The sequence below is a fragment of the Pseudoliparis swirei genome, chromosome 6, assembly GCF_029220125.1.
Source record: "Pseudoliparis swirei isolate HS2019 ecotype Mariana Trench chromosome 6, NWPU_hadal_v1, whole genome shotgun sequence".
Lineage (NCBI taxonomy): Eukaryota > Metazoa > Chordata > Actinopteri > Perciformes > Liparidae > Pseudoliparis > Pseudoliparis swirei.
This window is the reverse complement of record NC_079393.1, coordinates 18216611-18230548: the sequence shown is the minus strand read 5'-3', so window position 1 is coordinate 18230548 and position 13938 is coordinate 18216611. Positions and strand designations below refer to the sequence as shown.

The window sequence follows — 13938 nt, the reverse complement described above, 5'->3', positions numbered from 1 at the left end:
CAAGAAAAAAAATAACAGCAGATATTCTATTATACAATTCAAAGTGCATTTAGTAAAAGGCTAATTTAAATGAGACATGTTTGAAAACTTTACATAAGTTAACGTTTTGATTAGTACAATAACTTTTTTTGCTCTGGTTATATTCACAACTTTTTCCTTATTTTACTGAAAACCGAACCCTCTCAGTGGACCGAAAAGAAACAAAATCTGCATTTCTTTTGTAATACCTTCGAACAAAGACCATCGAGACTCACCCACCTTCAACAGAGACACTGTCCAGAGTAAATCACGATTGACTGGTTAATGCAGTCAGACAGGAGGGCGGACCTGAGCAGCTGACACAAAGAACCTCTCACACCCTTGTAAAGAGACACGGGGAAATAGGAAATACAAATAATAGTGTGATCAAGTGGAAAGAGGGCTCGACACGTTGCCATTAAATGACTCAAACAAGAGTGAAGAAATCACAGTTCCATGTCAACGTTCATCATCACCTCTACTCTATGAAAAGTGATCCCTTTGACTCCATGGCTGCTGGACATGACCCAGACTTCATGCAGCCTTACTTCCTGAGGCTGAACCCCATGTCCTCCTAAAAGGTTGCCCTGGGTATTTATATCAGAGCCTAACCTTTTCCCTATGAGAGGAGTGGACATTCGGGGCTCTACAAAGCAACTCGCTGCTAGCCCCAAACAATTTGTGCTTACTAGCCGAACGACTGTCTGTAAAAGTGACTGCAAACAGAATCTGTGGGTTACCCTGCACTGCAACATATATACGGGTGGACACACCAACTCACGGTGGGCCAACCCACAAACACCAAATAGGCCTCACTTTCACGAACATGGCATGAGCCTGAAGCATGTTTTAGTTTCAACCGCACAACTTGGTCACAGTGGTTTGTATTTGATGTTGGTGCCAAAGGGCCACGACTGATTATTATCTCCATAAAGTATTTGGTCAGATCAAAATGCCAATTACATCCTATCAGAGCGGTGGCGACACAGGAGAGCCCAGTTCTTCATGATTAATACGTTTTAAATAATTCTTTTTTTGTCTCGCAAGAAGAGATTTTATTGTGTCCAAAATAAAAGATATAAGAGAGACGAAGGGTGAACGTACACAATGGTCTCAACAGAGAACAAAGACAATCACCATCTGCATGACCAACAGAGCAGAGGCCTTATTTAACATGGTGACATTTTGAAGTGTATGAAACATACATCAGAGCCCATTCACATTATGTTGAAAGCATACTTACAAAACTGTACCAATCCAGACTAAGGAGCGGGTTTGAGTTTATGTTGCACATCATGATCGGCTAATTCACATGGACCAGATATATTCTTAATCCCTCTGCATACACACACATACATCAAGCTCATAACAATATAAGAATAATATATATATATACTTCCCCCCAAAAAGCAAACAAACATGCACGCATCAATCAATTGGACACCTCTCTCCTGGGGAAAAACAGCTAAAATATCAGCAGGACAACAACTTGAAGATGGATGATGGATGTCAGAGGAAGATGGCCAAGTGGAAGTAAACATAATCCAAAATAGTCTCACTTTGAATGTATTTGCCTCTGTGTGTGCACTGCAGGGCCTACGAGGTTATCAGGCTGAAGGGCTACACCTCCTGGGCCATTGGTATGTCCGTGGCTGACCTGGTGGAAAGCATCCTCAAGAACATGCACAAAGTGCACCCTGTGTCCACACTGGTCCAGGTAAGAAGATTTGGAGCAAGCCACACATTAAGCTGTTGGAATAATCGTATTAGTTGGTTTTCTACAAACATTACTGCACGTTCTTCATTTATGATATAAAATGGCCCGTAAACCCTGGCGCGCTCCATTCCTCTGACAGGGCATGCACGGCGTGAAGGACGAGGTCTTCCTGAGCATCCCTTGTGTCCTGGGCAACAGCGGCCTGACGGATGTGATTCACATGACACTGAAGCCCGACGAAGAGAAGCAGCTGGTGAACAGCGCTGAGACCCTGTGGGGCGTCCAGAAGGAGCTCAGCCTCTGAATACTCCGATGCGCTCTGAAGCCACCCCCTACACCGTGTGGTTGTCTGCCTCCTTTGCCCCTTCACAGTCCAATGAAACATCGGGATATCTCAAAAGGTTTAGTGTGTAAGCTAGATGGTTCTTTCAGATATTCACGTATGGGTGTCACTTTCCTTCTGTCCTCCTTCCTCCATGACTGAATTCTCAGAAACCTAACTTCCCCCCTTCAGCCTGTGCGCTCACCCGCCGTCTATCGTCTCTTTGTCGCCTCTGCATATTGCGTTTACATTCTATGTACTGTATATGTTAACTGCACTGATGTTGTTTCTTCTGTACACTCAGTTTTCGTAGTTTATATTTATTCTGTGATTGTTGCCAGCTGTTTTTCACCTCTTGGAAAACTCAGTTTTATTTGGAGTATAATGGGGACATTCCATTCCCCGTGAGGAGGCCTTCGCATCAAGCTGTAGTCACGATGACACGGCTGCATAGCACTGGGTACCAACGTATCTTATTATTTGAGAAAGGCAATGCTACCTTTACTGGTCGGCAGTGAAGGCTTCGTCACAAGCAAAACCACAAGTGCACTAACTTCTAAGATTTACTTAACCTCAGCAAAGAGATGAGAGAATCAGTGCAAATAGTCAGCCACACTTATGGCCTGGGGGTCAGGTTATGAATGTTAACAGAATGTAATGAACTTGTATTTATTTTTACTCCAACAGACTGCTAAAAAGTATATCAAGAGAATAATGATGGTATTATTTATAGCTGTTAATACTTTTAAGATATATTTATGTCTTACCGTTACAACTTGAGACATGGTTTATTAATCACGGAACTCACTGAGAAACTGCACCCGTCATGGCAGCTGTGTATTGATATATATTTGTCGTAACATCCAATAAATCTGGAATACTGTTCTTTGCCCTCCTGTTTGTGATCCAAATGAGCAGAAGGCCGTTTATGTTCTGACCGAGGGAAGATGACTCCGCCGCTCTGTCAACACACGAGGCAGATTAGAGGTTTTTAAGCGGATAAAAATCAATACTGAGCTTCAATATGGGACATTGTGGCAAATGCTGCTACACAAGCTTACAAGTATGTTACAAATTATTATTATGGGGTTGATCAGTTGAAAATAGTGTAAATTACAGCTTTTCATTTTGGTGCATGCGATAAAGAAAAGTCAGATTTCACTTTTCTGTTTTTTTCTTCAAACAATTATGAAAAAACACAAAGAAATAATATTGATCAATCAAATAAATATAGAGACAAATCATTAAATCAGATGTCTTTTATTTGTACTGATTTACATAAATCTACAGATATAAAAAGAACAGGTGGTCTACGGTTGAATTGGAAACAAGAAAAAAAAATAACAGCAGATATTCTATTATACAATTCAAAGTGCATTTAGTAAAAGGCTAATTTAAATGAGACATGTTTGAAAACTTTACATAAGTTAACGTTTTGATTAGTACAATAACTTTTTTTGCTCTGGCTATATTCACAACTTTTTCCTTATTTTACTGAAAACCGAACCCTCTCAGTGGACCGAAAAGAAACAAAATCTGCATTTCTTTTGTAATACCTTCGAACAAAGACCATCGAGACTCACCCACCTTCAACAGAGACACTGTCCAGAGTAAATCACGATTGACTGGTTAATGCAGTCAGACAGGAGGGCGGACCTGAGCAGCTGACACAAAGAACCTCTCACACCCTTGTAAAGAGACACGGGGAAATAGGAAATACAAATAATAGTGTGATCAAGTGGAAAGAGGGCTCGACACGTTGCCATTAAATGACTCAAACAAGAGTGAAGAAATCACAGTTCCATGTCAACGTTCATCATCACCTCTACTCTATGAAAAGTGATCCCTTTGACTCCATGGCTGCTGGACATGACCCAGACTTCATGCAGCCTTACTTCCTGAGGCTGAACCCCATGTCCTCCCTAAAAAGGTTGCCCTGGGTATTTATATCAGAGCCTAACCTTTTCCCTATGAGAGGAGTGGACATTCGGGGCTCTACAAAGCAACTCGCTGCTAGCCCCAAACAATTTGTGCTTACTAGCCGAACGACTGTCTGTAAAAGTGACTGCAAACAGAATCTGTGGGTTACCCTGCACTGCAACATATATACGGGTGGACACACCAACTCACGGTGGGCCAACCCACAAACACCAAATAGGCCTCACTTTCACGAACATGGCATGAGCCTGAAGCATGTTTTAGTTTCAACCGCACAACTTGGTCACAGTGGTTTGTATTTGATGTTGGTGCCAAAGGGCCACGACTGATTATTATCTCAATAAAGTATTTGGTCAGATCAAAATGCCAATTACATCCTATCAGAGCGGTGGCGACACAGGAGAGCCCAGTTCTTCATGATTAATACGTTTTTAAATAATTCTGTTTTTTTGTCTCGTAAGAAGAGATTTTATTGAGATTTGTTAAAAAGGACAGCTCCAAGAAGACATTAAAAAGGGGAATAAAACAGAGGAGGTTTAAGTAAGAGAGTGAAAATATGAATGTTTCCTGGTAGTTTGGGTCAGTAGAGGTCACTGAGACCGGCAGTCTTGCGGGCTTTCTGCATGAGGGCACGAAGCTGGAACTGCTTCCTGGACAGAAGGCGAACATGCTGAAACAGAAGAGAATCAGTCATTGAGGGGCCTCGAGTGGCTATAGGTCCGGGTCTACACAGGTTTTAAGTCGTCCGTCTCACTTGTGGAACAGATAAGCTCATTTTGTAACCAATACAACTGTATATGAGGGTTGCATAATGCCTTGCCACCCTTGTAACCCTCCTTCTGTTTTACTAAATATTGTGTAAACATGCTGTTTTCGCGATGTAGGCCGATTAGACATTGTGTTATACATTAGTTGTAGTTGTGTTGACGTGATCACCTTAAGAAAAACCTCGAGGTCTATTACACCCCTGCGAAGGGCTTCTCCCAGGTAAAAGATAGTGTCCTCAATAGCGTTTTCTTCAGCGTAAAGGTTCAGGATCTGTTTGTAGAGCGGCGCTGTGGGCACGATGACGTCGTCAATGTCATTGTTCTCCGACTGGTTCTCCATCTTCTCCAATGCGTCGCTCAGCTCCTCGTCCTTTCTCTTCAGCAGCTCGATATTCCTGTCAACCTCAGACTAGCAGAAACAAAATAATTACAAACACATCTTTTTTAAATTTGTATTATAGCCCAAATAGCGGGACAGTTAGAGGATTGGAAAAAATACAGATATAACATTAAAAAGAGGTGCAGGAAGAGGATTTCTCACCACTTCCTGGTCCAGTCTAGAGACCATCTCCTCCAGTTTCTGATGCCCTTTCTTCAGATCCTCCTCTGTTCGCTTCAGGGCGTCCAGCTCTGCCTGAGCTCTGTCCATCTCCTCTTTCATTCTCCAGCGAAGCTTGTCACTCACAGCCGATATCAGAGATGCACGTATGGTGTCCTCGCCGATGGTGCCATCTCTGTTTGGGCCTGGTAGGAGTTCAGGAGTGATGTTAGACAATGAAAAGGCAAAACAAATAATAAACACAACAAAAAGTCCTACCCTGAGCAAGGGAGAAAGATGTAACTGACCCTATTCATGAGATTTTTTTTATCCAAATAGAGTCGTTCTGAGTTATCTTCAAAGAAACAAATGGATCATTACAACAATGCTCTGTTTACATGTCAAACAGGAAATAGGACGTGAAGGGGATCCTCAATTGTTTCTGTGGAATTGTTATCCTAAGTCTTTCCATTCATGCATCACTAGTCAGTAGTTAGCCAACATTCATTCATTTAGGTTCCAGCTTGAGTGGAATCCAACGTGTCATCAGAATGCCCTCACAAAGGAGGTAATGATGTAAGTTGGATACTAAATACACAATGATATACTCAGTTACTGGAAGAACAGAAACTCATTAAAAAAACAATCCAATAGGACTTCCCAACAGTAACACACCTTTTGTAAACTGTATGACAGTAGTTTATGGTGGTGTGTTTATTGTATTGTGTAACATTGACATTGTTGCTATAGAGTTTAAATTAAGGGTATTTTCACAATACTCCACCAGTCAAACATATCTCCCAGCTTAAACTATGACGAGTGGGGGTGGGTATGTCTTTGTGAAGAGGTACTGTTCCAATCCTAAATTTAAAACCGTGTCTGTGGTGTGGGGTGTGATGGCTGGGGGCTGTGCCTTTAACTTCAGATCCATCCGACCCTTTGGCCTTTAATGCTCCCCACTCTAGTTACACTAACGACCTTTCACTGGCGGCTGAGCGCGCCACAGAAGTCACACAGGGGGCGAGATAGTTTGAGTCAAAAGGTCAACTGTGCTCATTCAAAGTTAACCCAGGGCCCATAGAAAGGAGGACATGTGATAATTTAAGTATTAAATAACTTGTGTTGCAATACTAACACAAAAAGGGAAATGTAAACAAAAGCGGACAGACTAAAACAGTTTCTGAGTGGACATATTCGTCTGGATCTTGATGTGCTTGTACAATTTGTAAAAGCATTTGAAACCCGTGCCAATGTTAAACTTTAGACATTTAACTATGACAAAGGAATACAGCAGCACGGATACTAAATGTGATACATACCCACTGTGGAGGCTGGAGTCTGGGTGGGGTAGTGTGCAGGTCCAGTAGTGGCCGGGTAAGAGTTGCCCCCTGGGTATTGGTATCCCGGATAGCTTCTGCAAAGAGTTTAATTTTTAAAAGTATTAAAAAAAGTTTGTACTTTCTAACCTAACTTTAACCTTAAAGGTATAAGCTACACATGTAACTAAACCTGTTGCAAAATGTTTTACTAATAACATGCTGTGCTTTTGTTAGATATGCTAATCAAGAAAGCATGAAAACAAACAGTATGTATAATATGCAGTTAGCTGGGGGAGAGGTTTGAGAACTGCACATTTCTTACCCTGGGTTAGGGTTTGGGCTGTAGGGGGAGACTGCAGGAATGCCAGGCATATAGGAAGCTGAGGTAGAGAGATAGTGAAACAATCAAATATGAGGACATACAGGTGGAAATATTATTTATCTTTCACTCTCACAGACTTTAAGACTTTCATTTTTGCATGGTGTGCTGTCGTGGCATCTGAGCTCCATCTAGTGCTTCAGGAAATAAATGCAGCACTTAAACTATGATGCAATATTAAGACGTGTGCCAATATACACCAATAATACACAAGCAGCAGCAACAATAGGAATCATCTTCAAGGTATTGTATAAGTGGAAGATTTATGACCGTCTGATATAAAACTAGCTAAACCACTGGCACAGTATAAAAATGCTATGTTTTCTGATACAATATGAAGCCCACAAATCATTTTACAGTGGTAAACTTGTATGGGTACATCTTCTATCTATCCAGAATAGAGATGAATTAAAAAGCAAATGCACACAGAGCATGGCTATGCTAAATCTGGTATTTTGTGCATTTCAATATCAACCTGTTATATATATATATATATATATATATATATATGTTCCGCAATGACACTTAAGTGAGAAGGTAGGAAAATATCTGAACATGTTTTTTTATTGCTAACAATTGGAGGAGCAGAGTATGATGTCAACATATACTGTATTTCTAAATGTTCTTAACCTTTATGAAAAATATTAATCATAAACAAGTTCAAAACCGGTTAACATTCAACTTATGGCAACAACATTATAGAACACAGCTTTGAAGATAGATTAGAAGAAATACAATTATCTAATCTAACAGTTGGCAGTTCACCTTGTTAAATTTAAAACAATTTAGGCAACTCACAAAAGGTTTAAATGTTTCTTTTTAGTCCTGGTTGATTTAGAATTTGTATTGGAGTGAAAACAATGACATTGTGCGGAGAGTTTAGCAGTCTAGAGACTTTTGTTTGCACATCAGCTTCACATTTTTCTGTTTATATTTATACAATGTAGAAAAACTGAATTACAGCATTATTTTTCAAGGAATGTTGCCAGTTTGTAGAGCATATAAATATTGCAATACTTTCATCAGTAAATTATAGCTTCAATCACCATTGTGTTACCGCATTTGGGGTTATTGTGAACAACTGTGAGATGTTCTCACTTTAAACTATTGAGGAAAAGGTGATTATTTAACTCTTTGGATATTTTGCTGTAGTTTTGGCGCTTATGAAATGTATTTCTTACAGAGCTGTTTGATATTTAGAGTAACCATCATTCATATAAATTGGTGGCCAAATATATCAGAAACACTTTTAGTGTACTAAGAGGTGTTCAGTATGTTTTCAGAAAAAGTGACATGTTGCTAATATAAATAGTCATAGTCTGTGGATCCTCCTGACACTATTTAACAAGGCCATGGCCACTAACAATGCCCTACAACCAAACAACAATGGATGTCACTCACGATTAGGGGGTCCAGCTGCTTGGAACGGTTGATAGGGGGCTTGTGTGGTGGGGCGAGAAAACACAGGAGGCTCCTCTCCAAAAACCACAATCATCACCTGAATCAGACCATACAGGTCTGACTGAGGCTGTAAGACAAACAATAAAGTGCATGTTGCTATTAAGGAAGAAAACAAATGCTAAATGCTGCTTTGAATGAACAACAAAACCACAAATAGTATCTCGAGCCAAAAGTACATTTACGACCCGAATGATGGTGCCATTTAGTGCTGACTGGTAGACCTATCAAAAACACCCCAGGGAACTACAGTTCAACTTACTATTATAATGCAAATATAATTGTATGTTAGAGCAATCTTTTATACATTTAAAAAAATGCCACTGTGATGCCACAAATCCTTTATAAGCACATTACCCATTTCTATGTTTTAGCATTTCAAACGTTCCGAAGTATTTGCCTAAACAGTCTGTCATTACAAATAGTGAATAAAAACCTGACACTCACATGCTTCCACTCATGTAGATAAGGCAGGTAGATTTTGCCGTTGGCATCGATGTGTTTGCCAGTTTTGATCATCATGGCATTGGTAGGTTTGACAAAACATATGGGAGGGTTGTAGGGATACGTGTCCAGACACCACAGACACACTGGTATGTTGTAGATATTGCCTACAGGAAACACAAACATACACCAAGTTATAATATGATTATATCATAATTTTTTTATTTCAACATTATCATCAGTTCACTCCTCACTTGAAGAACTTTGTTACTTTGGAGGCAAAATTTGGACCTCTACATAACGCAAACAATAATTATGATGCACTGTATATCAAACTAATTAACATTTGACAGGCTAAAACTCTAATTGAAACTATGTCACTATAAGATTTTAAAAGTGTCCCATTTCCTGAATGTTATTTCAACCATGCCAGAATAGTAGAAAAACTGCCAGATTGTGGGCATGCAGTAACACAATGCAAGTGGCAATTTGTTTACACATACACAAGCATGTTTTGAAATTGTATGCGTTTTGGTTGAGATGGATTCTCGCCATTGCAGACACAATGAGGCATTTTCCCATTTGCCACTTACCCTACAGGAGATTTCAGATAACCCTTTTTTTAAAGTGCAAAATAAATAGAGGAAGCGACAGTGAGTACACAAGAGAAAGAGTGGCTGAGCAAAGAAGCAAAACTAAACACATAAACGGACTGTCTTTCAGTTTCTACGAAGAGTCATGAGTTTCTTTGCGTGTTACTTTTATAGCGGAACTGTTTTTTTTAGAAAGCAAGGTAAACATTCTTTACCTCTGTAGCTCACTGGGACAGTTCCTGTCAGGCTCATCAGGTCTCTTGTGGAGCCATCATTAAACACTGAAATTGAAGAAGATGTCAACAAGCTAAAACAATGGGGATGTATCCCATAATTAGGCACAGAACACATAACTGAGAGTAGACAGTTCAAACAGGAGATCAGAATCCATTTACCATAAGCATCCATGACCGGCTTCAAGTCCTTGTACTGGGAGATGACATTGGTTATCTCACGGACAGTCAGATCTCTGTATTTGTATTGCTGGACAATGACAACAAAATCATGTATGTTAGTAAAATGAAAGTTAAGACACAATTGCTGACACGCGGGTAACACTTTTAGACCGAGCTGACAACTAATAAGAACAATTATTTAGGACGTAATTTATGCTTAGTGCATAGTTAGCAGTTGTTTAATTGCTGTCTGCTTATATATCTACTAATTTAATATACCAGGTCTTTGGAAGGCCTAATTTGTGGTGTGATTGTACATCAAAGTATAAACTCAGGGCTGGAACCTGCTCCCCTCCCAGATTGGTTCCCCGATGTCAGATGGACTTCAATCTGGGTTATTCAATGTATTCGTTGTCCTTTACACAATTTGATGAGATCTGTGATGCTCGTCTCAAACATTTGAAATGCATGCGCTCCAAATTGTCATGAACTGTGAAGTAATGCTTAACTTTAATTAACCTGTCAATCGAATTGAAATTATAAATGTGAATAAGACTGTTCTTGATCAAAAAGGACCCATTGACCCAGAAATTCATTTTACAATACAGCATACATTATGTATAGTTCAAGTACAAATACTCAATAAAGTGTAGAATAGATGATTACATTTATGTATGAGAGAACAGATCAACAACATGTAACTCCAACAAAAACGGTATTTGTTGTGGTAAAAAAAGAAGTCAGCTGGACATCATTAGCAGCCTGAAGCATTGTTGTAAAACAAAATTTAAAAATAGAACATAACATACAAAGTATGAATGGTGGTTTCAACAAATGTTTATGGTTAACGTTTTAGTGATGTTAGCTAGCTTAGGAGGCGATGCTAGATTGTAAAAACGCAGGTTAGCTAGGTTAAGACATGTGCGTCAGAGGGATCCCAGTTCAACACATAAAACCATATGTTTATAAGGAGGTTTCAGGCCGGTCATCCAGCATTGACGTGACCTGTTCCAGGAAACGATAACCTGCTGACGTTCACCGACATGTTTGGTATCGGTAACATGAGCTCGCTAACGTGCTGCTGTTGGTAGCGATACACCGCAACACCTACCTTCAGCATTTTCTTCAGGGCACCTTCGTTGACAACCGCCATGGTTTTCGCGTTGTGTTCTCGCCGTTCTTATGAAGGCGCTCGGTGAGTGAACGGCTGACTTTTAACCCGGCTAGACTGACAGCTAACACAAGCTAACGCTGGCTAGCAGGACTTCACTGAATGCTAGGCTAAAGTTAGCCCAGCCTCGGGCCCGACTACAATGATTCGGTGTCTATACGGAGCCCTCCAGTCCAACACGAGTAATTACTCTATTGTCAACGAGCCAGAATACAAGACATCACACACAAAAACAACTAATTAATAGTTGAAGACAGGTCCCGAAGAACAAACATCCGATGGTCAACAAAAGGGAGTTCCGGCATTCCACCTGACTGCTTCCGGTACGCGTGTGGCGCGCGCAGCAGACGAGCGACTCCCAGGCGAGTCAGGTGAGGTTGCTCTCACGTGTCGTAAGAGCAACACACAAGTGTCCCAAGTAATTACACAAACGACTGTATACTATTACAAGTGTTTTCACACCATTTCTTTATTTACACCACGAAAATGAATATGTCACTTTGTACAAGAGGTTGTTTGCTGGTCCTGTCTTTGGGAATAGTTTGCTGCAGTTTAGAGCAATAAAACATTTGACAACAGAAGTCAAAGCTAATTTTAAACACAGTGACCTAAAAATCTTTTTGTTGTTCAATTTAACTGAAGAGTTGTCAGATGTATTCGATGTAAACATAAAAGTAATAAACCACAAACTAAAATGTATCATGATCCAATGGGCTGTAACTGTCTGTGTGTATTTTTTAAATGACTAACTTTTCTCTTCACCGGTCAAAAGTCCAACACATTTGTGGATAAGAACACAACAAATGCCTTTTGGGTGCAGATAAGGTACCGCTTTATGAGCTGCTTGGAAAAAAACAAATCTTAGTTTAGTATGTTCATATGAAATACATAGTCAAAGAAACAAATACATTTATACCAAACAAAGTCAATATGTTTCCATCAGCTGCTGTTTTACATTTACAGTCTAAATCTTTTTTTTTCAATACATCATGCTGTTATTTGTCTGAAATTGATTAATTAACCCTAAAAGAATCACTGGATACCATCTGGCACTATACACAGGATCACACACTTTAGTCCACAAAGCTAACAGCTGGTTTCATTGTCTTGCTGGAAAGGTTGATCATCTTCACTCGCCAAATGCAGATACAAACGTCCATCTGTCTTTGAACGCACCTCTGCTCGTCTGTGGACCTGAAGCCAACCTACAGGAAATACATGTTTCATTTTAGAAGCTCATTATCAGTCACAACAAATTCATGAACATGTTGACAGGGAGAGCGTGTTGAATAAGAATCACACTCAATCGGGTGTGGCCGAGATATGAATCTGTCTTATAAGCATCAACGTGCATGTATACGTGTCGTTTTGAAACAACATGACTTGTTTCTGCGTGAGTGTAACTTACAGGGGGCTTGTTCTGACTCTAAATGAGGCTGCATGTATACAGGAGGGAAGTCTCCGAACATAACCACCATCACCTGCAGGAGGCTCAATAGGTCACATTCGCCCTGAGAGGAGAAAGGAAATGTAAACATGTAAATCTCTAAACCACACCGTGCCAGCTAACACCAGTAACAACACGGATGCTATTGTCTATCTCTTTTAAATACTTACATTCTTCCACTCCTCCAGGTAAGGCAGCAGGATTTCATAATTGCTGGAGATATACTTCCCACTGAGGACTATCCTCTCACATGAGGGTCTGACATAGCAGATGGGAGCAGTGTGAGGGTAGCTTTCCTCAATCCACAGGCATACAGGAATGTTGTAGGTCTTGCCTTGCATATAAGAAAGGGCAAAGGGGAATTTTATCTTGCAAATTCTGAGAGATTATAGGCTTCAGACGACTTTATTTTTTCAAATTGTTCAGAATCAGAGTCAGCTTCTTATTATAATTCAACTGCTAACAAACAGTATGAAATGCAAAGTCATTGTTACCTTTAAATGGGACAGGAATGGTTCCGGTTAGACTCATCAAGTTTTTTATGGTTCCATCATTGTAAACTGAACACAATTAAAGACCAACAACATAATTGTGAGCACTTGTTGAATTATTCTCAGGTTTAATAATTGATTGCTGTTATATAGCTTCTTACCATATCGATCCATCATGGGCACAAGGCTTTGGAAGTGAGTCAATGCAACATATATTTCATGGGCCACATGTTTGCAACGATATGTCTTCAAAATGATAAGACACTAATCAAACACTGAGCAGAATATACATGGATTCTACAATCTGTTTGATTTTGGGAGAACATATTATTTCAGTTAATGTTTGTTCTTACCGTAGGGAGCAATTTCTTAATCGCGCTCTCATAGTATGGCATGCTTACAGTTTATCCAAAAGGAAAAGATCTTTCCGTTGTATCTTTTTTTCGTTCACCAACATTCCTCAATTGCGGTTTTCTGTCTGTCTTGGGTTTATGGAGACCCGCCTAGCTTTTATGGCATTTGACAGCCAGTGACAGAACAGCCTCACAATTATGCAAATCATCTGGCCTAAAATAAGCTTTAACGAGACAACATGGCTTGACAACATGGCATCTTTACATTTAGCTCAGGACATAAACATGTATTTGTCTATACATGAGAGAATACAAAAATTACAAATAAGTAATACATGTATGCCACGCCTCATTGAGCTGCTTTCTATCACTCCACCAGACGATATTCCCTGCATATTCCTCCTTCCTTCTTCCTATTCCAATGCTGAAAGTGACCAAATCACTAACTCACTCGTAGTTTGTTTGTGAAGGAATTATGACAATGTCTTCTTTGAGCAATGAAATACTTCATTCAATTTGGAATAAATATAAAAACATGTCTGTCCTATTCACTCGAGGAACCTAAAACTTCTCGTAAATCTCACTGCT

General features: G+C 39.8%; 3 protein-coding genes across 4 annotated transcripts; 1 reads left to right on the top strand and 2 right to left on the bottom strand.

The window, feature by feature from the left end:
- Positions 1-1097: 1097 nt before the first annotated feature.
- LOC130195892 (L-lactate dehydrogenase A chain-like) lies at positions 1098-2942 on the top strand. The gene is made up of 2 exons (XM_056417655.1): positions 1098-1735; positions 1875-2942. The coding sequence occupies exons 1-2, from the start codon at positions 1583-1585 to the stop codon at positions 2037-2039; spliced, it is 318 nt and encodes a 105-aa protein (XP_056273630.1). The 5' UTR covers positions 1098-1582; the 3' UTR covers positions 2040-2942.
- Positions 2943-3298: 356 nt separating this feature from the next.
- tsg101a (tumor susceptibility 101a) lies at positions 3299-11379 on the bottom strand. Its single transcript, XM_056417649.1, has 10 exons — positions 11000-11379; positions 9889-9976; positions 9709-9774; positions 8904-9067; positions 8400-8526; positions 6942-6999; positions 6620-6714; positions 5304-5506; positions 4932-5171; positions 3299-4665 (listed from the first exon to the last, which is right to left on the bottom strand). Exons 1-10 carry the CDS (start codon positions 11039-11041, stop codon positions 4576-4578), a joined length of 1173 nt encoding a protein of 390 aa, XP_056273624.1. The 5' UTR covers positions 11042-11379; the 3' UTR covers positions 3299-4575.
- A 119-nt stretch (positions 11380-11498) lies between these two features.
- Positions 11499-13678, bottom strand: zgc:123278 (uncharacterized protein LOC641569 homolog). Of its 2 annotated transcripts, XM_056417652.1 has the most exons (6): positions 13351-13678; positions 13159-13243; positions 13001-13066; positions 12677-12840; positions 12468-12570; positions 11499-12264 (listed from the first exon to the last, which is right to left on the bottom strand). In XM_056417652.1, the coding sequence occupies exons 1-6, from the start codon at positions 13390-13392 to the stop codon at positions 12146-12148; spliced, it is 579 nt and encodes a 192-aa protein (XP_056273627.1). In that variant the 5' UTR covers positions 13393-13678; the 3' UTR covers positions 11499-12145. The 2 variants fall into 2 exon arrangements, with proteins under 2 accessions (XP_056273627.1, XP_056273628.1); XM_056417653.1 differs by having other exon boundaries at positions 13159-13667.
- Positions 13679-13938: the final 260 nt, after the last annotated feature.